At 42.3% G+C, this 27,371-nt stretch overlaps 1 protein-coding gene across 2 annotated transcripts in view; it reads left to right on the top strand.

The window, feature by feature from the left end:
• The window catches only part of LOC128657305 (gastrula zinc finger protein XlCGF26.1-like), a 98,398-nt gene that overhangs the window by 19,125 nt on the left and 51,902 nt on the right, over positions 1-27,371 (top strand). For both annotated transcript variants that reach the window (XM_053711598.1, XM_053711597.1), the window contains exons 3-5: positions 5,946-6,050; positions 6,914-7,027; positions 19,287-19,394. In XM_053711598.1, the coding sequence (XP_053567573.1) occupies positions 5,946-6,050; positions 6,914-7,027; positions 19,287-19,394 (327 nt within the window). The remainder of the gene's footprint in view (positions 1-5,945; positions 6,051-6,913; positions 7,028-19,286; positions 19,395-27,371) is intronic.

Raw genomic sequence — 27,371 nt, 5'->3', positions numbered from 1 at the left:
AAATTACCATCACACGGTCCACTTACTGAACCATCTCTATCATTGATGTAAGGGTTTCACATCATGTGCCAGGTGTAATTTATGCCGAGGGCTGTGCTGGCCCCGCTCTTACAGTGTAACATTTACCGCCAATGCTCTAACTAGGTGTTGAAGTTTAAACTTATGTGATAACCTAGATACTTTTCTCTGTCTATGCGATTATTCCAGTGGTTTAACGATTCATCTGTGTATAAGTGGTCAGGGTGGTCCTCCATTGTGACTGAACGATCCTTCCTTTGGTCCTCCTATTTTGCCAAATATGTCGCACTCTGCTAGAAAAAATGCCAAGTCCCAAGCGGCCTCAAAAAAGACCGTTCTTGACCATTTCTCTCAGCCACACAAGGTGTCTACTCCTGTGAACAAGGACGTTAGTGATCCTGAGTCGCAAGATGAGGGTTCCCAATTGAGCTCTCAGTCTGTTGCCCACCTCAATCATTACATTACCGAAAGTACCCTGCAGAAACTCTTAGCAGCCCAGACCAAATCTATCACCACTGAGAGTCAGAGAAGTTCAGCTGAACTTAAAAAAGAAATTTTGGAAATTGGCGATAGAGTAAACTCACTTGAACGACAACAAGATGATCTAGCTACCGACAACTCGAACCTACTAGCCTATGCAGAAAATCTTGCCGAACAAATCTCCCAACTTGAGCTAAAGCTAGCAGATATGGAGGATAGGGCTAGGAGGAACAACATCAGGTTCAGAGGCATCCCAGAGTCGGTTACCACGGGTAGCTTACAGGAGTACCTCATCTCTTTGTTCGCTGCATTCTTGGGCCCGTTGGAGGGCAACATGCATACTATGGAAAGGGCCCACAGGGCTCTCGGGCCACGTTCAGTTTCATCAGACAAGCCGAGGGATGTAGTGGTCTGCTTCCACCACTTTACCTTTAAAGACCGGTTGATGCAAGCGGCATACAGTAAACCCACTCTACCGGATAATTTCAAGGATATCCAACTCTTACCCGACCTCTCCTCACATACATTGCAACAGTGAAAACTCTATGCCCCAATTACCACTCAACTGAGGAAAGCAAGGATCAAATATAGGTGGGGATTCCCCACTAAATTGATTGTGACAAGGGACAACCAAACCCACATTATTACCTCACCCTCTATGGGGGGCACTCTATTAGCCAACTGGGGCCTCCAAACTGCCCCTGACAACCAGCAAGAGGTCCGCTCCAGATTGCGGGTCACAGCTCCGGAGTGGTCCATTAAAGAACAGAGGCCGAAGCGACCAAAACCTAACCCCCCTGACCACATTATGAGGCCTCCAGCCTCACCTACTTGAGGGTGTTGAACCACACTTAACTATCAATGTCATTTTCACATACTGTTATTCATTTACCTGTTTAATGTTACTGTATCTAGCTCTAAATAGAGCCAGAGTATTTATATGTTTACTTAGTTATTTTGTTTCGTTTTTGCAGAAGAGCGGGGCTACTTGCACTAGTCCCTCTACCTCTCAGACAAGGTTAACTCCCCCCCCAATTTTTGGTGCCCATCCCAGGGCCCCACATAGGTGGACTACTTCCACTTGCTTCCCTTCATCCCCCATCCCCCCCTACCAAATCTTTGATCCCTATCCTTCCCTCCATCCTCGTAACAGATCTCTAAATGGCCTCCCTCAGGTTCCTTACCCACAATGTTAGAGGCCTTAATACTGTGGGCAAGAGATGCCTCCTGTCCCGCTCCCTGCGCCATCATAGGGCAGATGTAGCTTTTCTCCAAGAGACGCACCTGTTAGCGGACTCCCCTCCTCTTCATACATCTAGGGAATACCCAGTTTTCGAGGCATCCTCCTTCACCAAAAAAGCCAGAGGAGTAGCCATTCTAATACACAAAAGAGTGGCCTATGAACGCCTCTTCATCTTTAGAGACCCTCAAGCCAGATACCTCATTCTTATTTGCAATCTAGACCACGTCACATATACTCTGGTTTCAGTCTATCTCCCGAACTCGCTCCAGCCTAGGTACCTCAGGAAAGTTCTCCTGCATGTGGATAAAGTCAAACAGGGCAGGGTAATCCTTGCAGGTGACCTAAACATGGTGTGGGATGGGAAAATAGATAGGAAAACTAGCCCTTCTAAAAGACTTTCCTCCAGCTGCGACCCAACCAGTCGCAGATTCAGGGAACTTATGTGCCAGTTTACTTACTTTGATATTTGGAGGTCCCTACATCCTCTAGACAAGGACTTCACCCACTTCTCCCACCCACACGCTACATACTCTAGGTTGGACTATTTCTTTTGTCACCCCATGGATCTGGATCTGGTCCGCTCTGCGAGCATACATTCCTGCCCATGGTCGGATCATGAACTTGTCACCCTAGATATAGTCTCCAGCCACACTACTAGGACCAGAGCCCCTTGGAGGCTGCCGCACCATCTTCTTTCGGATGTCCCATTCAGAGAGGAGATCAGGAAGGAGATCCGCTTCACCCTCCAGACTAATGATACCCCAGATGTTAGCGAAAACACAATATGGGGAGCGTTCAAGGCTACCCTTCGAGGCCTCTTCATCCGCAAGCATGCTCACCTCAGGAAGCAGGCAGGCCTCTCCCTATCCCAGGCACATTGTAGACTGCGGGTCCTTGAGACCCAACGACGGATCTCAGATCCCATAGCACACAAATACGAAGTAGAAGATATTAGGCGGCACATCTGCCAGCTAGAATTCCACAGGACGCAATCTAATCTCCGTCGTTTAAAACACCTCTTGTATTCCAAAGGCAATAAAGCAGACTCTTTACTTGCCAATAAAATTAGGCAACGCACGGGTGCCTCCTGCATCCACGAAATCAAGCAGGGCACACAATCTTTTAGACTCCCCTTCCAAATTGGCCAACAGTTTAATAAGTTCTACTCTGAACTCTATAATATAGGTGACACGACGACAATCGGGAAAGCCCCCTCGGAAAACATAAGTTCATTCCTCCAATCTTTAAAACTCCCCACCCTGGACAAAACTCATATAGAGTGTATTGACACTCCGATCACTGGCCAAGAGGTCAAGCTGGTCATTAAAAAGCTGAAGTCCCTTAAAGCCCCCGGACCGGACGGCTTTACGGCTATTTTTTACAAGACATACCTGGAAGAACTCGTCCCTATGCTCACCAGATTCTTCAATAAGGCAATGTCCACAGGGAAATTTGACAGAGAATTTTTAGAGGCCTCTATCATTACTATCCCTAAACCCAATAAAGACCCAACCCTATGCGCTAATTACCGACCCATTTCGCTCATCAATACTGACGTTAAGATTTACGCCAAAATTCTTGCTAACCGGTTAGCAAAATTGCTCCCAGCACTTATCGACCCGGACCAAGTTGGTTTTATTCCAGGGAGAGAGGGCCCGGACAACACCAGGAGGCTCCTTGACATCCTACTAGAAGCCAAGAGACTTGATAGGCCACTCGCGGTGCTTTCTCTCGATGCTGAGAAGGCCTTTGACCACATCAGATGGGAGTACCTCTGGCGGGTCTTAGAGAACTTCCAGTTCCCCACGCAAATCATACGCGCAGTTAAGGCCTTATATTCCTCCCCAATAGCCTCAGTAAGAGGATTGGGATTTGACCCCACCCCCTTTTCTATCTCCAATGGCACCCGACAGGGTTGCCCCCTCTCCCCGATCCTGTTTGCGTTAGCCATGGAACCTTTGGCCGCGGCAATTAGGGCGGATAAGGAGATATCGGGAATTACCCTGCACGGCACGGTCCATAAAGTGGCCCTATTTGCCGACGATACTACTTTGTTCCTTTCCAGACCCATGAGTGAGATCCAGAGACTCCTATCCCTCCTCGAGGCGTTTAGTACCATGTCGCACTATAAGTTAAACCACTCAAAATCGGAAATATTTATATCCGGGTTCCCTGAAGAGGTCTCCAGAAGCCTATGTGAAAAATACAAGTTTATCCCTAGCCATAAGTTTGTCTCCCACCTCGGAGTTAAACTGTCCGACTCTCTCCCCCAAATTATTGATGACAATTTCAAACCCCTATTAGCCGAGCTTCGGTCCCTGCCTTCGAGGTGGAATTTCAAATGTGTCTCCTGGTTGGGCCGCATAGCGGCCCTAAAAATGAGCTACCTTCCTAAACTTACATATGCCCTTCGCTGTCTCCCAATCGGGGTGCCCAGAACCCTTCTTATACAGTTCCAGAGCGCTTGTACTAAGTACATTTGGCAGGGCAAGCCCCCTAGAGTTGCCCATAACATTCTACAATAGCCTAGAATGCATGGTGGTGTGGCTTCCCCCTCTATTTTTAGGTATGCGGATGCCGCTATGCTCACCCACATCTCCCAATGGGGAGTTAAGGGGTCGGATTGCAAATGGAGAACAATCGAACAAGCCTCCCTACCACACAATCTTGCTCTGAGGGACCTAATATGGACGCCACCCCACTGTAGGAGGAACCTAGGCGTCACAAACCCGATTGTACGGGAATGTCTGTCCGCCTGGGGCCGCCTACGACATAACCCTAAGGTGGTTCCCCACCCGTCTCCAATTACTTCCATTGCCGGCCTCTTGTCAGGCCTACCCGACTCACACCCGACTGCTTGGGCTAGGTGTCACGAGAGTGTCGGACCTTTGGTCTACCTCTCCTCAAGTAGCCTTCTCCTCCTTTAACCAACTTAATGTCCCCCCCCGTCCACCCCACCGTATATGAAGTTTGAACACTCAAGGGTCATTAGCCTGCTGTCCAGATGGGGTTTCAAACCCTCTTTGCCTCGGCAACTCACCATTTGGGAAGCTAGATGGCAACAGGGGCTCAGGCTAGGCAAACCATTATCCTTACATTACACCCTCATGGAAGGTGCTGCCCCAGCTGATAAAGCTCAACATATTTTAAAATGGGAACGGAGGTTAGACTTCATGAAACCCCTCGAGGAGTGGCAACGCACGCTCCTATTGACAAAGAAAACCCTCCATTGCATTACCATCCTAGAAACCTACATAAAGGTACTCACGCATTGGTACTATGTCCTAGCTCGACTCGCAAAAATTTTCCCTGGGGCCTCCCCCACCTGTTGGAGAGATTGCTCACATATAGGTGACATGATCCACATTTGGTGGAGTTGCCCCAGACTCAAACCCATCTGGCACAAATGCTTTTCTACACTAGCCAGCTTAGGTATCAATCTACCTAGAACACCCGAGACGTCCCTTTTCCACCTAGGCACATGTAAACTCCCCAAACATTATGGCTCCCTTAGTGTCTATCTCCTGTCAGCAGTTAAACTTAACATAGCGAGATCTTGGAAACGATCCCTTCCCCCGGCCTGGTCGGATATTGTATCTACTATGGCCTACATATACTCTATGGAGAAGATCATTTATTATGCCTCTGGTAGGTCTGATTTCTTCTAACTAACCTGGTCCGATTGGAAAAGCAGGTTTGACACTCTCTGGCTCCCTAGGTTTCAGTACACCCCCAATCACACCGACAGAACCCTGGCCATATCTCTGTAAATCTGAACTGGCTTCTCTCATGACCCTCTCCCTCCCCCTAAAGGCCTTCTAGCATACTCCTCTCTCTTTTCCCCAGTCCCTCCCTTACCCCACCCCCCTCTTGATGTTACTTTGTGTCCCATTGGAATTCTGCTATCCCCTTTTAATTTGGTATTAACGTCATGATTGTATTGCGTACTCTTCTTGTTCTGATGTATTTACATTTCAAGTACGATTGACTCGTACAATTGTTGTATCTCTTACCCTTTTGTTACAAAAATCCAATAAAAATTACAAGTAAAAAAAATAAAAATAAAGGATGAGAGGTGGGAAAGGAGGAGAATGTGTGCATTTGGTGCTATTGTCTATCAGGGAAATACACAAACTGTTTTATGGTAAAGTTATAAAAAACTAGATCATGTGATAAAAAAACTGAATCTTCTTTATTTGTACAGATGAAGATAAAGCTGATATAGTGAAAGCTGAAATACCAGAATATCTGTGTGTGAGGCATCAGCTGGGAGACCCTAATGAGGAAACCAGTGACCGTATCAGCCCAGGTAGGTGAGCACTTGTGCTGTGTCTGAGGGACACAGGATACAGATGAGTGTGCACGTGTGTTGTGTCTGAGGGATGCAGGTCACAGGTAAGTGTACACGTATGTTGTGTCTGAGAGACATGGGTAACAGATGAGTGTGCATGAGTGTTACTGATGAGTGTGCATGTCTGTTGTGTATCAGGGACACAGGATACAGCTGAATGTGCATGTGTCTGAGGGATGAAGGTAGCATGGGTGTTGTGTGTATGTGTGGGTTACAGGTGAGTGTACACGAGGTGGTTGTGCATGTATGTTGTGGGTTACAGGTGAGTGTGCACATATATTGTGTGTGAGGTACGTGAGTTACAGGTGAGTGTGCACATATATTGTGTGTGAGGTATGTGAGTTACAGGTGAGTGTGCACATATATTGTGTGTGAGGTATGTGAGTTACAGGTGAGTGTGCACATATATTGTGTGTGAGGTATGTGAGTTACAGGTGAGTGTGCACATATATTGTGTGTGAGGTATGTGAGTTACAGGTGAGTGTGCACATATATTGTGTGTGAGGTACGTAAGTTACAGGTGAGTGTGCACATATATTGTGTTGTGAGGTATGTGAGTTACAGGTGAGTGTGCACATATATTGTGTGTGAGGTATGTGAGTTACAAGTGAGTGTGCACATATATTGTGTGTGAGGTACGTGAGCTACAGGTGAGTGTGCATAGTAAGTGTGATAGTCTACTAAATAATTCTCTTGTGTGCACATAGTAATTTTTGTGGTCATCACATGATTTTTCGTTATATATAATGAGAGATACATTGATACATCCCACGAGTACTACAAACAACTTACACATATACATGTATATTCTTATTGTACAGGCTGTATGGATGTGACACCTTCAGATGGCTCAGCGGTTGAGCACAGAGGAGAACCGTATGTGTGTGATCACGTGAAGACTGAGGAGGATGAAGTTCCTATAAATATGGCTACAGGTGATTAGCGCTAAATAACACATTACCCTCAAACATCTGCCGGATATAGCGCAGGTCTTGCCTCCGGTATGCAGTCCTAGCACAGCTTTGCCAGGGAAGTTGCGCTAGTTAAACCCAAAAACGACCACAGACGTACAGGCTACGCCTGTCATTAAGGGGTTGAGTAAAGGGAATATTCTGTGATAGTGACATTTTGCCTCTTGTAAATAACAGTTATATTTATCAGATGGTTACACAGCAGACACAGGTTAGTGAGTAGCTCAGGTTTATATCATTTTGTCTCATGTAAATAACAGTTATATTTATCAGATGGTTACACAGCAGACACAGCTTAGTGAGTAGCTCAGGTTTATATCATTATGTCTCATGTAAATAACAGTTATATTTATCAGATGGTTACACAGCAGACACAGGTTAGTGAGACTCAGGTTTATATCATTTTGTGTCATGTAAATAAGTTATATTTATCAGATGGTTACACAGCAGACACAGGTTAGTGAGTAACTCAGGTTTATATCATTTTGTGTCATGTAAATAACAGTTATATTTATCAGATGGTTACACAGCAGATACAGGTTAGTGAGACTCAGGTTTATATCATTTTGTCTCATGTAAATAACAGTTATATTTATCAGATGGTTACACAGCAGACACAGCTTAGTGAGTAGCTCAGGTTTATATCATTTTGTCTCATGTAAATAACAGTTATATTTATCAGATGGTTACACAGCAGACACAGGTTAGTGAGTAGCTCAGGTTTATATCATTGTGTGTCATGTAAATAACAGTTATATTTATCAGATGGTTACACAGCAGACACAGGTTAGTGAGTAACTCAGGTTTTTAATATTTTGTCTCATGTAAATAACAGTTATATTTATCAGATGGTTACACAGCTTAGTGAGTAGCTCAGGTTTATATCATTTTGTCTCATGTAAATAAGTTATATTTATCAGATGGTTACACAGCAGACACAGCTTAGTGAGTAGCTCAGGTTTATATCATTTTGTCTCATGTAAATAACAGTTATATTTATCAGATGGTTACACAGCAGACACATGTTAGTGAGTAGCTCAGGTTTATATCATTTTGTGTCCTGTAAATAAGTTATATTTATCAGATGGTTACACAGCAGACACAGGTTAGTGAGTAGCTCAGGTTTATATCATTTTGTGTCATGTAAATAAGTTATATTTATCAGATGGTTACACAGCAGACACAGGTTAGTGAATAGCTCAGGTTTATATCATTATGTCTCATGTAAATAACAGTTATATTTATCAGATGGTTACACAGCAGACACAGCTTAGGGAGTAGCTCAGGATTATATAATTTTGTCTCGTGTAAATAAGTTATATTTATCAGATGGTTACACAGCAGACACAGGTTAGTGAGTAGCTCAGGATTATATCATTTTGTCTCATGTAAATAAGTTATATTTATCAGATGGTTACACAGCAGACACAGGTTAGTGAGTAGCTCAGGTTTATATCATTTTGTGTCATGTAAATAACAGTTATATTTATCAGATGGTTACACAGCAGACACAGGTTAGTGAGTAGCTCAGGTTTATATCATTTTGTCTCATATAAATAACAGTTATATTTATCAGATGGTTACACAGCAAACACAGGTTAGTGAGTAGCTCAGGTTTATATCATTTTGTCTCATATAAATAACAGTTATATTTATCAGATGGTTACACAGCAGACACAGGTTAGTGAGTAGCTCAGGATTATATCATTTTGTGTCATGTAAATAACAGTTATATTTATCAGATGGTTACACAGCAGACACAGGTTAGTGAGTAGCTCAGGTTTATATCATTTTGTGTCATGTAAATAACAGTTATATTTATCAGATGGTTACACAGCAGACACGGGTTAGTGAGCAGCTTAGGTTTATATCATTTTGTGTCATGTAAATAAGTTATATTTATCAGATGGTTACACAGCAGACACAGGTTAGTGAGTAGCTCAGGTTTATATCATTATGTCTCATGTAAATAACAGTTATATTTATCAGATGGTTACACAGCAGACACAGGTTAGTGAGTAGCTCAGGCTTATATCATTTTGTGTCATGTAAATAACAGTTATATTTATCAGATGGTTACACAGCAGACACAGGTTAGTGAGACTCAGGTTTATATCATTTTGTGTCATGTAAATAACAGTTATATTTATCAGATGGTTACACAGCAGACACATGTTAGTGAGTAGCTCAGGATTATATCATTTTGTCCCATGTAAATAACAGTTATATTTATCAGATGGTTACACAGCAGACACAGGTTAGTGAGTAGCTCAGGTTTATATCATTTTGTGTCATGTAAATAACAGTTATATTTATCAGATGGTTACACAGCAGACACATGTTAGTGAGACTCAGGTTTATATCATTGTGTGTCATGTATGTAAATAAGTTATATTTATCAGATGGTTACACAGCAGACACAGGTTAGTGAGTAGCTCAGGTTTATATCATTTTGTGTCATGTAAATAAGTTATATTTATCAGATGGTTACACAACAGACACAAGTCAGCGAGCAGCTCATGTATGAATAACTAAGGGCTAGATTACAATAGAAGCAAATAAATATAAGCACTACTGAGTGCTAACTCCGCTCAAGTTAAATCTATAGTGCTCCTATCCTTGTATTCGTATTGGAAGTTGAAAGTAAAATGTTATCACATGAGTCAGAGACTCGCTGAGTCCCTTTCTGCATAGACATCTGTATATTTATACATATATAAGTAAAAACACATACATATAGACCTTTGTGCACCAGCTCATAGACTGTATCCCTTTAAATCACTATTCGAACAATTATGTCATACATATTTAATACAAAACAAGGTTTATTATTAAGTATGAGAGAAATACTTAAAGGGACATAATACTCAAATGCTAAATCACTTGAAACTGATGCAGTATAACTGTAAAAAGCTGACAGGAAAATATCACCTGAGCATCTCTATGTAAAAAAGGAAGATATTTTACCTCACAATCTCCTCAGCTCAGCAGAGTAAGTTCTGTTTAAAAAGTTATACTTAGCTGCTCCCAGCTGCAGGTAAAAATAAAAAAAAAATGAAGAAATGAACAGCAGCCAATCGGCATCAGCAGTGCTGAGGTCATGAACTCTTACTGTGATCTCATGAGATTTGACTTAACTCTCATGAGATTTCATAGTAAGCTTCCGTTACCTGATTGGTGAAATAATATGAGAGTTCACGAGGCTCATCCCCTAAGCTGTCCTAGGACAGACACACTAAAATGCTGCTTAGAAATCCTTTACAATGGGAGGTGGCTACTGAGGAACTTTTGAGGTAAAATATCTTTCTTTCTCCAACATTGGTGTGTCCGGTCCACGGCGTCATCCTTACTTGTGGGAATATCTCTTCCCCAACAGGAAATGGCAAAGAGTCCCAGCAAAGCTGGCCATATAGTCCCTCCTAGGCTCCGCCCACCCCAGTCATTCTCTTTGCCGTTGCACAGGCAACATCTCCACGGAGATGGTTAAGAGTTTTTTGGTGTTTAAATGTAGTTTTTATTCTTCTATCAAGTGTTTGTTATTTTAAAATAGTGCTGGTATGTACTATTTACTCTGAAACAGAAAAGGATGAAGATTTCTGTTTGTGAGAGGAAGATGATTTTAGCAGACAGTAACTAAAATCGATTGCTGTTTCCACATAGGACTGTTGAGATGAAGTAACTTCAGTTGGGGGAAACAGTTAGCAGACTTTTCTGCTTAAGGTATGACTAGCCATATTTCTAACAAGACCATGTAATGCTGGAAGGCTGTCATTTCCCCTCATGGGGACCGGTAAGCCATTTTCTTAGTCAAACAAACAGAATAAAGGGCTTAATATGGGCTAAAAAACTGGTGGACATTTTTATGGGCTAAATCGTTTGCTTTATTGGGGCATTTTATTCATCTTTATGCTGACAATTCGCATTTATAAACTTGGGGAACGTTTATTAAACGGCAGGCACTATGTTAGACACCTTTTCCAGTCAGGGGGCCTTCCTAGTTGTAGACTGAGCCTCATTTTCGCGCCATTATTGCGCAGTTGTTTTTTGAGAGCAGGGCATGCAGATGCATGTGTGAGGATCTGAAATTTACTGGAAAAGCTTCTAGAAGGCGTCAATTGGTATCGTATTCCCCTCTGGGCTTGGTTGGGTCTCAGCAAAGACTATAGCTGGGACTGTATAGGGGTTAAATTTGTAAACTGCTCCGGTTCCGTTATTTTAAGGGTTAAAGCTCTGAAATTTGGTGTGCAATACTCTTAATGCTTTAAGACACTGTGGTGAAAATTTGGTAATTTTTGAACAATTCCTTCATACTTTTTCACATATTCAGTAATAAAGTGGTTTCTGTTTAAAATTTAAAGAGACAGTAATGGTTTTGTTTTAAAACGTTTTTTGTGCTTTGTTGACAATTTCAAGCCTGTTTTAACATGTCTGTGCCTTCGGATAAGCTATGTTCTATATGTATGAAAACCAATGTGTCTCCCCATTTAAATTTATGTGATAATTGTGCCATAGCGTCCAAACAAAGTAAGGACAGTACTGCCACAGATAATGAAATTGCCCAAGATGATTCCTCAGATGAGGGGAGTAAACATACTACATCATCCCCTACTGTGTCTACACCAGTTTTGCCCACACAGGAGGCCCCTAGTACATCTAGTGCGCCCATGCTTATTACCATGCAACAATTAACGGCTGTAATGGATAACTCCATAGCAAATATTTTATCCAAAATGCCTACTTATCAGAGAAAGCGCGATTGCTCTGTTTTAAACACTGAAGAGCAGGAGGGCGCTGATGATAATTGTTCTGTCATACCCTCACACCAATCTGAAGGGGCCATGAGGGAGGTTTTGTCAGATGGGGAAATTTCAGATTCAGGAAAAATTTCTCAACAAGCTGAACCTGATGTTGTGACATTTAAATTTAAATTAGAACATCTCCGCGCACTGCTTAAGGAGGTGTTATCTACTCTGGATGATTGTGACAACTTGGTCATTCCAGAGAAATTATGCAAGATGGACAAGTTCCTAGAGGTTCCGGTGCACCCCGACGCTTTTCCTATACCCAAGCGGGTGGCGGACATAGTAAATAAGGAGTGGGAAAAGCCCGGCATACCTTTTGTCCCCCCCCCTATATTTAAGAAATTATTTCCTATGGTCGACCCCAGAAAGGACTTATGGCAGACAGTCCCTAAGGTCGAGGGGGCAGTTTCTACTCTAAACAAACGCACTACTATTCCTATAGAAGATAGTTGTGCTTTCAAAGATCCTATGGATAAAAAGTTGGAGGGTTTGCTTAAAAAGATTTTTGTACAGCAAGGTTACCTTCTACAACCCATTTCGTGCATTGTTCCTGTCACTACAGCAGCGTGGTTCTGGTTCGAGGAACTTGAAAACTCGCTTAGTAGAGAGACTCCATATGAGGAGGTTCTGGACAGAGTTCACGCACTTAAGTTGGCTAACTCTTTTATTTTAGATGCCGCTTTGCAATTAGCTAGATTAGCGGCGAAAAATTCAGGGTTTGCTATCGTGGCGCGCAGAGCGCTTTGGCTAAAGTCTTGGTCAGCAGATGTGTCATCCAAGACAAAATTACTTAACATCCCTTTCAAAGGTAAAACTCTATTTGGACCAGAATTGAAAGAGATTATTTCAGACATCACTGGAGGAAAGGGCCACGCCCTTCCACAAGATAGGCCTTTCAAGGCCAAAAATAAGTCTAATTTTCGTTCCTTTCGCAATTTCAGGAACGGACCGGCCTCTAATTCTGCATCCTCTAAGCAAGAGGGTAATGCCTCACAACCCAAACCAGCCTGGAAACCGATGCAAGGCTGGAACAAGGGTAAGCAGGCCAAGAAGCCTGCCGCTGCTAACAAAACAGCATGAAAGAGTAGCCCCCGATCCGGGACCGGATCTAGTGGGGGGCAGACTCTCTCTCTTTGCTCAGGCTTGGGCAAGAGATGTTCAGGATCCCTGGGCGCTAGAAATAGTTTCTCAGGGTTATCTCCTGGAATTCAGGGAGCTACCCCCAAGGGGAAGGTTTCACATTTCTCACTTATCCTCAAACCAAATAAAGAGACAGGCATTCTTACATTGTGTAGAAGACCTGTTAAGGATGGGAGTGATACACCCAGTTCCTATGGCGGAACAAGGAATGGGATTTTACTCAAATCTGTTCGTGGGTCCCAAAAAAGAGGGAACCTTCAGACCAATTCTGGATTTAAAAATCCTAAACAAATTTCTCAGAGTACCATCGTTCAAAATGGAAACCATTCGAACGATTCTACCTACAATCCAGGAAGGTCAATTTATGACTACCGTGGATCTAAAGGATGCGTACCTACATATTCCTATCCACAAAGAACATCATCAGTTCCTAAGGTTCGCCTTTCTGAACAAACATTACCAGTTTGTGGCCCTCCCATTCGGGTTAGCCACTGCTCCAAGGATTTTCACAAAGGTACTAGGGTCCCTTCTAGCGGTTCTAAGACCGAGGGGCATTGCAGTAGTACCTTACTTGGACGACATTCTAATACAAGCGTCGTCCCTGTCAAAAGCAAAGGCTCATACAGACATCGTTCTGGCCTTTCTCAGATCACACGGATGGAAGGTGAACGTAGAAAAAAGTTCTCTGTCTCCGTCGACAAGAGTTCCCTTCTTGGGAACAATAATAGATTCCTTAGAAATGAGGATTTTTCTGACAGAGGTCAGAAAGTCAAAACTTCTAAGCACTTGTAAAGTTCTTCATTCTGTTCCTCGTCCTTCCATAGCGCAGTGCATGGAAGTAGTAGGGTTGATGGTTGCAGCAATGGACATAGTTCCTTTTGCACGAATTCATCTAAGACCATTACAACTGTGCATGCTCAAACAGTGGAATGGGGACTATACAGACTTTTCTCCAATGATTCAAGTAGATCAGAAGACCAGAGATTCACTCCGTTGGTGGCTGACCCTGGACCATCTGTCCCAGGGAATGAGCTTCCGCAGACCAGAGTGGGTCATTGTAACGACCGACGCCAGTCTAGTGGGCTGGGGCGCGGTCTGGGAATCCCTGAAAGCTCAGGGTCTATGGTCTCGGGAAGAGTCTCTTCTCCCGATTAAACATTCTGGAACTAAGAGCGATATTCAATGCTCTCAGGGCTTGGCCTCATCTAGCAAAGGCCAGATTCATAAGGTTCCAATCAGACAACATGACGACAGTTGCGTATATCAATCATCAGGGGGGAACAAGGAGTTCCCTGGCGATGAAAGAAGTGACCAAAATAATTCAATGGGCGGAGGATCACTCCTGCCACCTGTCTGCGATCCACATCCCAGGTGTGGAAAACTGGGAGGCGGACTTTCTGAGTCGTCAGACATTCCATCCGGGGGAGTGGGAACTCCATCCGGAGATCTTTGCCCAAATAACTCAATTATGGGGCATTCCAGACATGGATCTGATGGCGTCTCGTCAGAACTTCAAGGTTCCTTGCTACGGGTCCAGATCCAGGGATCCCAAGGCGACTCTAGTAGATGCACTAGTAGCACCTTGGACCTTCAACCTAGCTTATGTATTTCCACCGTTTCCTCTCATTCCCAGGCTGGTAGCCAGGATCAATCAGGAGAGGGCCTCGGTGATCTTGATAGCTCCTGCGTGGCCACGCAGGACTTGGTATGCAGACCTGGTGAATATGTCATCGGTTCCACCATGGAAGCTACCTTTGAGACAGGACCTTCTTGTTCAAGGTCCATTCGAACATCCAAATCTGGTCTCCCTCCAGCTGACGGCTTGGAGATTGAACGCTTGATTCTATCGAAGCGTGGGTTTTCAGATTCTGTGATAGATACTCTGGTTCAGGCCAGAAAACTGGTAACTAGAAAGATTTACCATAAAATATGGAAAATATATATCTGTTGGTGTGAATCCAAAGGATTCCCATTGAATAAGATAAAAATTCCTAAGATTCTTTCCTTTCTACAAGAAGGTTTGGAGAAAGGATTATCTGCAAGTTCTCTAAAGGGACAGATCTCTGCTTTATCTGTCTTACTACACAAAAGACTGGCAGCTGTGCCAGATGTTCAAGCATTTGTTCAGGCCCTGGTTAGGATCAAGCCTGTTTACAGACCTTTGACTCCTCCCTGGAGTCTAAATCTAGTTCTTTCAGTTCTTCAAGGGGTTCCGTTTGAACCTTTACATTCCATAGATATTAAGTTACTATCTTGGAAAGTTTTGTTTTTTGGTTGCAATTTCTTCTGCTAGAAGAGTTTCAGAGTTATCTGCTCTGCAGTGTTCTCCGCCCTATCTGGTGTTCCATGCAGATAAGGTGGTTTTGCGTACTAAGCCTGGTTTTCTTCCTAAGGTTGTTTCTAACAAAAATATTAACCAGGAGATAGTTGTACCTTCTTTATGTCCGAATCCAGTTTCAAAGAAGGAACGTTTGTTACACAATTTGGACGTAGTCCGTGCTCTAAAATTCTATTTAGAGGCTACAAAAGATTTCAGACAAACATCTTCCTTGTTTGTTGTTTATTCTGGTAAAAGGAGAGGTCAAAAAGCGACTTCTACCTCTCTTTCCTTTTGGCTTAAAAGCATCATCCAATTGGCTTATGAGACTGCCGGACGGCAGCCTCCTGAAAGAATCACAGCTCACTCCACTAGGGCTGTGGCTTCCACATGGGCCTTCAAGAACGAGGCTTCTGTTGACCAGATATGTAAGGCAGTGACTTGGTCTTCACTGCACACTTTTGCCAAATTTTACAAATTTGATACTTTTGCTTCTTTGGAGGCTATTTTTGGGAGAAAGGTTTTGCAAGCTGTGGTGCCTTCCGTTTAGGTAACCTGATTTGCTCCCTCCCTTCATCCGTGTCCTAAAGCTTTGGTATTGGTTCCCACAAGTAAGGATGACGCCGTGGACCGGACACACCAATGTTGGAGAAAACAGAATTTATGCTTACCTGATAAATTACTTTCTCCAACGGTGTGTCCGGTCCACGGCCCGCCCTGGTTTTTTAATCAGGTCTGATGAATTATTTTCTCTAACTACAGTCACCACGGTACCATATGGTTTCTCCTATATATATTTCCTCCTGTCCGTCGGTCGAATGACTGGGGTGGGCGGAGCCTAGGAGGGACTATATGGCCAGCTTTGCTGGGACTCTTTGCCATTTCCTGTTGGGGAAGAGATATTCCCACAAGTAAGGATGACGCCGTGGACCGGACACACCGTTGGAGAAAGTAATTTATCAGGTAAGCATAAATTCTGTTTTTTTACATAGAGATGTTGAGGAGATATTTTCTAGTCAGCATTTTAAAGCTATACTGCATCACTTTCAAGTGTTTAAACATTTGGGTATTATGGCCCTTTAATTTTAATATATTATATGTGTTTTTATTGCACATATATTCAGGCGTTAATGGGACGGTAAAGTCAAAATTAAACTTTTGTGATTCATATAGAGAATACAATTTTAAACAATTTTCCAATTTACTTCTATTATTTAATTTTCTGTGGTTTTTTTTGTATCCTTTGTTGAAGAGTATACCTAGGTAGGCTCGGGGACAGCAATGCACTACTAGCTAGCTGATGTTTGGTGACTTCACATAAATGCCTCCTTGTTATTGGGTCAGCAGATGTGTACAGCTAGCTCCCAGTAGTGCTTTGCTTCTCTTTCAACAAAATAACATTTGCTTCATTCTCTTGGTAACAGAACTACATTGGAAAGTTGTATAAAATTACTCTATCTGAATCATGAAAGTTTTTTTTTTTTTTTTTTTTTCTTTTTTACATTTTTCTTCAGGTCTCCAAAAGCACTTAGTTTCCAGTGCTATTTTGTAATGTGCTCGAGTGTAACACTTATGTCGCCAATGTAATATGAGCGTTTGTAGCAAACCCTGCGCTATCCATTCAAAGTATAGGGTGCGCTAAATAAATGTCGGCCTCGTTAAAGAGACATGAAACCCTTAATTTTTCTTTCATGATTCAGAGAGAGGGAGCAGAACCGTCAACCTTACCCTTAAAGGGATACTAAAAATTACATGCTCTATCTGAATCATGAGAGAAAAAATTTGGGTTCAGTATCCCTTTAATGTGACCTTGTGCACAATCATCATCAGAGAAATTTTCAGATAGATTCAGAGAGAATACAATTTTAAACAACTTTCCAATTTACTTCTATTATCTAATTTTCTTCATTCTCTTGTTATCAAAGGATACGAAGAGAACAAAATAAATTAGGTAATAAAAGTAAATTGGAAAATTGTTTAAAATTGTATTCTCTCTGAATCTATCTTAAAATGTCATGTCTCTGATGATGATTGTGCACAAGGTCACACTAAGGGTAACGTTAACGGTTTTGCTCTACTTGCGTCTCATGGATGCAGGGTACAGGTGAGTGTACGTGTGTGATGTGCCTGAGGGATACAGGTTACAGGTGAGTGTACGTGTGTGATGTGTCTGAGGGATGCAGGGCACAGGTGAGTGTACGTGTGTGATGTGTCTGAGGGATACAGGGCACAGGTGAGTGTACATGTGTGATGTGTCTGAGTGATGCAGGGTACAGGTGAGTGTACGTGTGTGATGTGTCTGAGGGATACAGGGCACAGGTGAGTGTACGTGTGTGATGTGTCTGAGGGATGTAGAGTACAGGTGAGTGTATGTGTGTGATGTTCTGAGGGATGCAGGGTACAGGTGAGTGTACATGTGTGATGTGTCTGAGGGATAGAGGGCACAGGTGAGTGTACGTGTGTGATGTGTCTGAGGGATTCAGGGTACAGGTGAGTGTACATGTTTAATATGACTGAGGGATACAGGGTACAGGTGAGTGTACGTGTGTGATGTGTCTGAGGGATACAGGGTGCAGGTGAGTGTACGTGTGTGATGTGTCTGAGGGGTGCAGGGTACAGGTGAGTGTACATGTGTGATGTGTCTGAGCGATACTGGGCACAGGTGAGTGTACGTGTGTGATGTGTCTGAGGGATACAGGGCACAGGTGAGTGTACGTGTGTGATGTGTCTGAGGGATACAGGGCACAGGTGAGTATATGTGTGTGATGTGTCTGAGGGATACAGGGCACAGGTGAGTGTACATGTGTGATGTGTCTGAGGGATACAGGGCACAGGTGAGTGTACATGTGTGATGTGTCTGAGGGATACAGGGCACAGGTGAGTATATGTGTGTGATGTGTCTGAGGGATACAGAAAACAGGTGAGTGTACATGTGTGATGTGCCTGAGGGATACAGGGCACAGGTGAGTGTACGTGTGTGATATGTCTGAGGGATACAGGGCACAGGTGAGTGTACGTGTGTGATGTGCCTGAGGGATACAGGGTACAGGTGAGTGTACGTGTGTGATGTGTCTGAGGGATACAGGGTACAGGTGAGTGTGCGTGTGTAATGTGTCTGAGGGATACAGTGCACAGGTGAGTGTACATGTGTGATGTGTCTGAGGGATACAGGGCACAGGTGAGTGTTCGTGTGTGATGTGTCTGAGGGATACAGGGTACAGGTGAGTGTACGTGTGTGATGTGTCTGAGGGATACAGGGCACAGGTGAGTGTACGTGTGATGTGGCTGAGAGATACAGGGCACAGGTGAGTGTACATGTGTGATGTGTCTGAGGGATACAGGGCACAGGTGAGTGTACATGTGTGAAGTGTGTCTGAGGGATACAGGGCACAGGTGAGTGTACGTGTGTGATGTGTCTGAGGGATACAGGGCACAGGTGAGTGTACGTGTGTGATGTGTCTGAGGGATACAGAGCACTGGTGAGTGTACGTGTGTGATGTGTCTGAGGGATACAGAGCACTGGTGAGTGTACATGTGTGATGTGTCTGAGGGATACAGGGCACAGGTGAGTGTACATGTGTGATGTGTCTGAGGGATACAGGGCACAGGTGAGTGTACGTGTGTGATGTGTCTGAGGGATACAGGGCACAGGTGAGTGTACGTGTGTGATGTGTCTGAGGGATACAGGGCACAGGTGAGTGTACGTGTGTGATGTGACTGAGAGATACAGGCTACAGGTGAGTGTACGTGTGTGATTTGTCTAAGGGGTGCATGGACCAAGGGTACAGGTGAGTGTACGTGTGTGATTTGTCTAAGGGGTGCATGGACCAAGTGATTGTACGTGTGTGTGGCATGTCTGAGAGACGAAGGTCACAGGTGAGTGTATGTGTGTGTCTAATATTACAACTTTATTGTGCATTGCTATAAAAGCAGAAATGTGACCATGTTTATATGATCTATGCAGGTGATGTTAAGACTGAAGTCACACTTAATGCTGAACAAACAAATGATCTGTATGTAAAGAGTCAGCAGGAAGCTGTGAAGCAGGAAATCCATGACACTATCAGTACAGGTGAGTGCACGTGAGTGATGTGCCTGAGGGATATAGATCTTCTGCCCCACTAAGCACAGGGAGGGTTTTATTAGGGTAAAGTGAGACTTTTTAGAGCCATAATCTATTTTGAGTAAAACACACAGATGAAAATGCCCTGTTATCTGTAGGAGATTCTGAAATCCAAATTATTAAAGAAAAGAAAAAAATTTTGTCTGAACTTTATTAAATCCCTTAATATATCTGACATGTTCAGTCACTGTGTTATAATATCCTCCACTAGCAACACATGTTAACAAACCTAATCACTTTTTCTTTCTAATGGCAGTGAGAGTCCACGAGAACATTCATAACCTATGAGAAATGCTTCACCTCGCCACTAGGAAGACGCAAACAAAGCCATAAAAATCTTTCCCATTTCCCCTACCTCTCAGTAGTTCTTTGCCTCATATTATGGAGGTAGACAGAGAGAGGTGCTCTGTAAAGTAGAAATTAAGTTTAACAGATTGTGAAAACTGGAATCCAAATTCCTGTGGGAGGCGCTACTGCAAATGTATGTGTAGCTAATTACTCTAAAGTCCTAGACGGAGCACTATGGCAGGTATGAGTACAGCAAAAATTAAAGATACAAACATCTGCACAAGCCCACTGGTAGGCGAAAAGAAAGAATATTAAAAAAAAAAAGGGTAAATATAGCATAAAACACAATATAACATATACCACAATAATCAAAAATGATATATGAACAGGATAAATACACAATAAATTGTACAATATAATTTGAACAAGACTCATAGATGGGTCAGCAAGCCCAAACCCATCAATATTCATCAATATTGGGATAAAGAAATCATTATTGTGTAATTTAGTGTTTTTTTTTTTTGTAATTTAGGTAATTGTATTTAATTTAGGTAATTTATTTAATTGTAGTGTAAGGTTAGGTTTTATTGTAAGGCAGGTTAGGTTTTATTTTACAGGTAAATTTGTATTTATTTTAGCTAGGTAGTTATTAAATAGTTAATAACTATTTAGTAACTATTCTATCTAGTTAAAATAAATACAAACTTACCTGTGAAATAAAAATAAAACCTAAGCTAGCTACAATGTAACTATTAGTTATATGGTAGCTAGCTTAGGGTTTATTTTACAGGTAAGTATTTAGTTTTAAGTAGGAATTATTTAGTTATTAATAGTAGGTTTTATTTAGATTTATTTTAATTATATTAAAGTTAGGGTTAGACTTAGGTTTAGGTGTTAATACATTTAGTAAAGTGGTGGCGACGTTGGGGGCGGCAGATTAAGGGTTAATAAATGTAGGTAGGTGGCGGCGATGTTAGGGACGGCAGATTAGGGGTTAATAATATTTAACTAGTGTTTGCGATGCAAGAGTACGGCGGTTTAGGGGTTAATATGTTTATTATAGTGGCGGCGATGTCGGGAGCGGCAGATTAGGGGTTAATAAATATAATGTAAGTGTCGGTGATGTCAGGGGCGGCAGATTAGGGGTTAATAAGTGTAAGATTAGGGGTGTTTAGACTCGGGGTTCATGTTAGGGTGTTAGGTGTAAACATAAATTTAGTTTCCCCATAGGAATCAATGGGGCTGCGTTACGGAGCTTTACGCTCCTTTATTGCAGGTGTTAGGTTTTTTTTCAGCCGGCTCTCCCCATTGATGTCTATGGGGAAATCGTGCACAAGCACGTAAAACCAGCTCACCACAGCTTTCAGCAGTGCTGGTATTGGAGTGCGGTATGGAGCTCAATTTTGCTCTACGCTCACTTCTTGCCTGATAACGCCGGGTTTTTATAAACCTGTAATACCAGCGCTGTAGGGAAGTTAGCGGTGCAATAACTTGCAAGTTAGTACCGAGCAGCTCTTACCGCAAAACTCATAATCTAGCCAATAGTGAATTACATAATATAAGTAAGTTATAATAATTTTTGGGTTGGCTTGCCCTTTAAGAATCAAAGATCCTAAAGTTACTGATAAACCTTGTAATCATTTAAATTCAATTTTTAAGACTGTCATTCTCCCTATTCCTGATGCTGTCTCTGTCATTTCTAGGTAAAGGTCTAAGCCATTTAATTAATTTGCTCCTTCTGCGAGGTTTTAAAACGTATATCCTTTACCTGCTGCTAATGTTGATTTATGAGAAACGGTACCCAAGGTTGATGGGGGGCCATTTCCACTCTGGCTTTTAATGACCCTTTGGATAGAAAATTGGAACCTTTACATAGAAGGGCCTTTTTAGAAGCAGGGTATTTGCTAAGGCCAGCTATTTATATTGATGATGTGCCTGCTGCTTTAACTTACTGTTGTCTAGTCTCTCAGAACAAAATTCTGATGACTCTGCTAGCACAAATCTTTTGGGTTTGCTCAAAAGTGCCAATTTGTTTTATTTGTAATGCTGTATTTGATATTATAAAGATTAATGTCAACCGCATGTCTTTGGCAGTCCTTGTCAGGAGAGCTTTATGGCTTAAATCCTGGTCTGCTGATATGGTTTCAAAATCCAGATTATTATCTCTTTCCTTTCAGAGAAAGAAGTTGTTTGAGTCTGGTTTAGATTGTATTATTTCTATGGTTACTGGAGGTAAAGCGGCTTTTCCTCCTCAGGACAAAAAGTCTAGAGGGAAATCTAAGGCTTCTAATCATTTTCATTCCTTTTTCCAGAATAAGGAACAAAAGGTTGTCTCCTCTATTCAGAAGCAAGGCACCACCTAGCTTAGTCTGAAGACCTAGGGGCCGATTTATCAAGTGTCTGGTGGACGTGATCCATTGTAGTTGATCATGTCCGCCAGACATCGATAAATGCCGACAGCGGAACTGCTTGTGCAATGCCGCCCCCTGCAGATTTGCAGCCAGTCGGCCGCTAGCAGGGGGTGTCAATCAACTTGATCGTATTCGATCTGGCGGATTGCTGTCCGCCGCCTCAGAGGTGGCGGATGAGTTACGGAGCAGCAGTCTTAAGACTGCTGCTTCTTAACCCTTGTTTCCGGCGAGCCTGAAGGCTCGTGTGGAAATGGGTATACGGCCCCATTTGGGCCGTGATAAATCGGCCCCCTAGTGCTAACTGGAACAAGTCTCAGTAGGGTAAGAAATCTATTCCCACTACCAAATCTGTATGAAGGTGTGGCCCCAGATCCAGAAGTTCTGGTAGGGGGCAAGTTTAGCCTCTTTTAGGAGGCTTGGTCTCAGTCAGTTTTAAAACCCTGGGCTCTGAATATTGTTTCTCAGGGATATCAGATATTATTCAGAACAAGGCCTCCTAGAGGAAGTTTTTTTTTCTGTCCAATGTTCCAAGGAATTCTGTAAAAACTCAAGCTTTTTTCCAGTCGGTCTCAGATCTGGAAGCTATGGAAGTGTTTTTCCAGTTCCTTTGAAGAAACAGGGGATGGGATTTTGTTCAAATCTCTTCATTGTTCTAAAGAAAGAAGGTACTTTCTGACACGTTCTGGATCTGAAAGCTCTAAACAAGTTTGTAAGGATTCCATCGTTCAAAATTAAAACCACAGAGAGAACATTTCCAGTTTCTGAAGATTCCCTTTCTGGACAAGCATTTTTAGTTTGTTGCTCTACCATTTGGTCTGACTACAGCTCCAAGAATTTTTACAAAGGTTCTGGGTGCCCTTTTGTCTGTGATCAGAACTCAAGGTATTGCACTTTTTTCGTACCTGGATGCACTGTTTTCGTACCTTTAGTAGAATCTCTCACCGACCAACTCATTAACATGGTTAATGATTCCTTAAACAAAGGTAACTTTTTGGGGATTTCAAATAGATTAGTCTTTCTCTAATATAGCAGAGTAGGTTAAATTTGGTGTCAGCTTGTTTGAACCTTCAGCCTCTCTCTTTCTCCTTGGTGGCTCTTTGTATGGAGTTCTAGGTCTTATGATTGCAGCTTCAGATGCAATTCCATTTGCTCGTTTTCACAAAAGACCTCTTGGTTTGTATGCTTTGTCAATGGTGCAGAGACTATACTCTGCTACCTCAAAATATATTTTTGGATCTCAGTACAAGTCATTCTTTAACTTGGTGGCTTTATCATCAGTTTATTATTTAGGGGTCTTATTTTGCTCATCCTAACTGGATTGTGATCACTACAGGTGCAAGTCTCTCAGGTTGGGGAGCTGTTTGGGGGTCCTTGAGAGCACACAGGGAGTTTGGGGTCCTTTGGAGGTGAGGTTTCCTATATATTTTCTAGAAAATCCGACTTATTTTCAGGGCTCTTCAAGCTTGGCCTCTGTTGGGAAAAAAAAAAAAAATATCATCTTCATTTTCAGACAATGTCAACAGCAGTGGCTTATCTCAATCATCAGGAAGGAACTCACAATTCCCTAGGCATGAGGGAGGTGTCTCGAATTCTCTCATGGGCAGAAATCAGTTCTTGTCTAGTTTCTATGATACATATTCCAGGGGTGAACAACTGGGAAGTGGACTTTCTCAGCCGTCAATCTCTACATCCAGGGAGTGGTCTCTTCACTAGTATGTGTTCATTCAGATTGTGGATCTTTGGGGTCTCCCAAAGATAGATCTGATCACCTCTTGTTTAACCCCTTAATGACCGCAGCACTTTTCCATTTTCTGTCCGTTTGGGACCAAGGCTATTTTTACATTTTTGCAGTGTTTGTGTTTAGCTGTAATTTTCCTCTTACTCATTTACTGTACCCACACATATTATATACCCTTTTTCTCACCATTAAATGGACTTTCTAAAGATACCATTATTTTCATCATATCTTATAATTTACTATAAAAAACATTATAAAATATGAGGAAAAAATGGAAAAAAACACACTTTTTCTAACTTTGACCCCCAAAATCTGTTACACATCTACAACCACCAAAAAACACCCATGCTAAATAGTTTCTAAATTTTATCCTGAGTTTAGAAATACCCAATGTTTACATGTTCTTTGCTTTTTTTGCAAGTTATAGGGCCATAAATACAAGTAGCACTTTGCTATTTCCAAACCACTTTTTTTCAAAATTAGCGCTAGTTACATTGGAACACTAATATCTTTCAGGAATCCCTGAATATCCATTGACATGTATATATTTTTTTTTCGAAGACATCCCAAAGTATTGATCTAGGCCCATTTTGGTATATTTCATGCCACCATTTCACCGCCAAATGCGATCAAATAAAAAAAATTTGTTCACTTTTTCACAAATTTTTTCACAAACTTTAGGTTTCTCACTGAAATTATTTACAAACAACTTATGCAATTATAGCATAAATGGTTGTAAATGCTTCTCTGGGATCCCCTTTGTTCAGAAATAGCAGGGGCGCGATCCGATATAGATTGCAGTTTGCGGCGCAAGCGAGGGAACCCGCGTCGCCCGCAGTTTCAGCTCGCAACTCGAGCCATCCAATATGCGGCGCCGTCACTTGCTAAAGTGGCGCAAGCCTCACAAACCAGCGATGTCCAGAAATCTGCGCAAGTACAAATTTCTGGCGTCGCCAGTGACTTGCGGCACGTTAGAAACTGCCGGCGCCTACAAAACCTGACTAAAGTCTAAATCACCCGCACTGTCTAACACGCCTCCCTAACATAGCCCGACACGTCTAACACGCCTCCCTAACATAGCCCGACACGTCTAACACGCCTCCCTAACATAGCCCGACACGTCTAACACGCCTCCCTAACATAGCCCGACACGTCTAACCCTCTATCCGCTATCCCCCCTCACTAGCCTAACAATAAAATATGTATTAACCCCTAAACCGCCGCTACCTAATAAAGTTATTAACCCCTAAACCGCCGCCAGCTATATTAAATCTATAACCCCCTAAAGTGAGCCCCTACCCCGCCGCTATTTTAAAATTATTAACCCCTAATCTAATCCCCCTACCCCGCCGCCATCTATATTAAATTATTTAACCCCTAAAATACTAAACTATCCCTACCACTAAACCTAAGTCTAACCCTACAAATAGCCCTGAAAAGGGCTTTTTGCGTGACATTGCCCCAAAGTAACAGCTCTTTTGCCAGCCCTTAAAAGGGCTTTTTGCGGGGCATGCCCCAAAGTAACAGCTCTTTTGCCAGCCCTTAAAAGGGCTTTTGGCGGGGCTTTGTCACAAAGTAAACTGCTCTTTTGCCTACAATCTACATCCCCCTACACCGCGGCCACCTATAATAAATGTATTAACCCCTAATCTAATCCCCCTACACCGCCGCCAGCTATATTAACTATATTAACCCTAATTATATTAGGGTTAATATAGTTAATATAGTTATTATATTATATATATTAACTATATTAACCCTAATTATATTAGGGTTAATATAGTTAATATCGTTATTATATTATATATATATTAAGTATAATAACCCTATCTAACTCTAACATCCTAACTAAACTCTTATTAAAATAAATCTAATATTAATATTAGTAATTAAAATATTCCTATTTAAATCTAAATACTTACCTATAAAATAAACCCTAAGATAGCTACAATGTAATTAATAATTACATTATAGCTATGTTAGGGTTTATATTTATTTTACAGGTAAATTGTTAATTATTTTAACTAGGTATAATAGCTATTAAATAGTTATTAACTATTTAATAGCTACCTAGTTAAAATAATTACCCAATTACCTGTAAAATAAATCCTAACCTAAGTTACAAATACACCTACACTATCAATAAATTAAATAAACTACAAATATCTATCTAAAAATACAATTAAATAAACTAAACTAAATTACAAAAAATAAAAAAAAAGATTACAAGATTTTTAAGCTAATTACACCTATTCTAAGCCCCCTAATAAAATAATAAAGCCCCCCAAAATAAAAAAATTCCCTACCCTATTCTAAATTAAAACAAGTTCAAAGCTCTTTTACCTTACCAGCCCTTAAAAGGGCCTTTTGTGGGGGCATGCCCCAAAGAAAACTACTCTTTTTCCTGCAAAAAAAACACAATACCACCCCCCCAACATTACAACCCACCACCCACATACCCCTAATCTAACCCAAACCCCCCTTAAATAAACCTAACACTAGCCCCCCTGAAGATCTCCCTACCTTGTATTCACCCCGCCGGGCAGAACTCCTGATCCGATCCGGGCGATGTGTTCCAGCAAGCGGCAGTGAAGTCTTCTTCCATCCGGGCGATGTCTTGAAGCAAGCGGCAGAGAGTCTTCTTCCATCGGCGACGTCTTCAAGCAAATCGGCATCTTCAATCTTCTTACTTCGCTCCTCCGCCGCGGAGCATCCTTCCGGCACGACGACTTCCTGACGAATGAGGTTCCTTTAAATGACGTCATCCAAGATGGTTCAGCCAATCGGATTGAACTTGAATCTGATTGGCTGATTCAATCAGCCAATCAGATTTTTCTAACTTAATTCCGATTGACTGATAGAATCCTATCAGCCAATCGGAATTCGGCGGACGCCATCTTGGATGACGTCATTTAAAGGTACCTCATTCGTCGTTCAGTCGTCGGCCAGGATGGATGCTCCGCAGGGGCGGAGCCAAAAAAGAAGATTGAAGATGCCGCCGGAAGGATGAAGACTTTGCTGCCGCTTGGAGGAAGACGTCGCCGGAGGAAGAATTCTTCTTTGCCGCTTGGAGGAAGACGTCGCCGGAGGAAGAATTCTTCTTTGCCGCTTGGAGGAAGACGTCGCCGGAGGAAGAATTCTTCTTTGCCGCTTGGAGCAAGACATCGCCCGGATCGGATGAGGAGTTCGGCCCGGTGTGGTGAAGACAAGGTAGGGAGATCTTCAGGGGGGTAGTGTTAGGCTTTTTTAAGGGGGGTTTGGGTGGGTTTAGAATAGGGGTATGTGGGTGGTGGGTTGTAATGGGGGGGGGTATTGTATATGTTTTTAAATGCAAAAGAGCTGAATTCTTTGGGGCATGCCCCACAAAAGGCCCTTTTAAGGGCTGGTAAGGTAAAGAGCTTTGAACTTTTTTTTAATTTAGAATAGGGCAGGGAATTTTTTTATTTTGTGGGGCTTTATTATTTTATTAGGGGGCTTAGAATAGGTGTA

The sequence above is a fragment of the Bombina bombina genome, chromosome 4, assembly GCF_027579735.1.
Source record: "Bombina bombina isolate aBomBom1 chromosome 4, aBomBom1.pri, whole genome shotgun sequence".
Classification (NCBI taxonomy): Eukaryota; Metazoa; Chordata; class Amphibia; order Anura; family Bombinatoridae; genus Bombina; species Bombina bombina.
The sequence above is the reverse complement of the archived record's forward strand: the minus strand, read 5'-3'. Positions and strand labels throughout refer to the sequence as shown.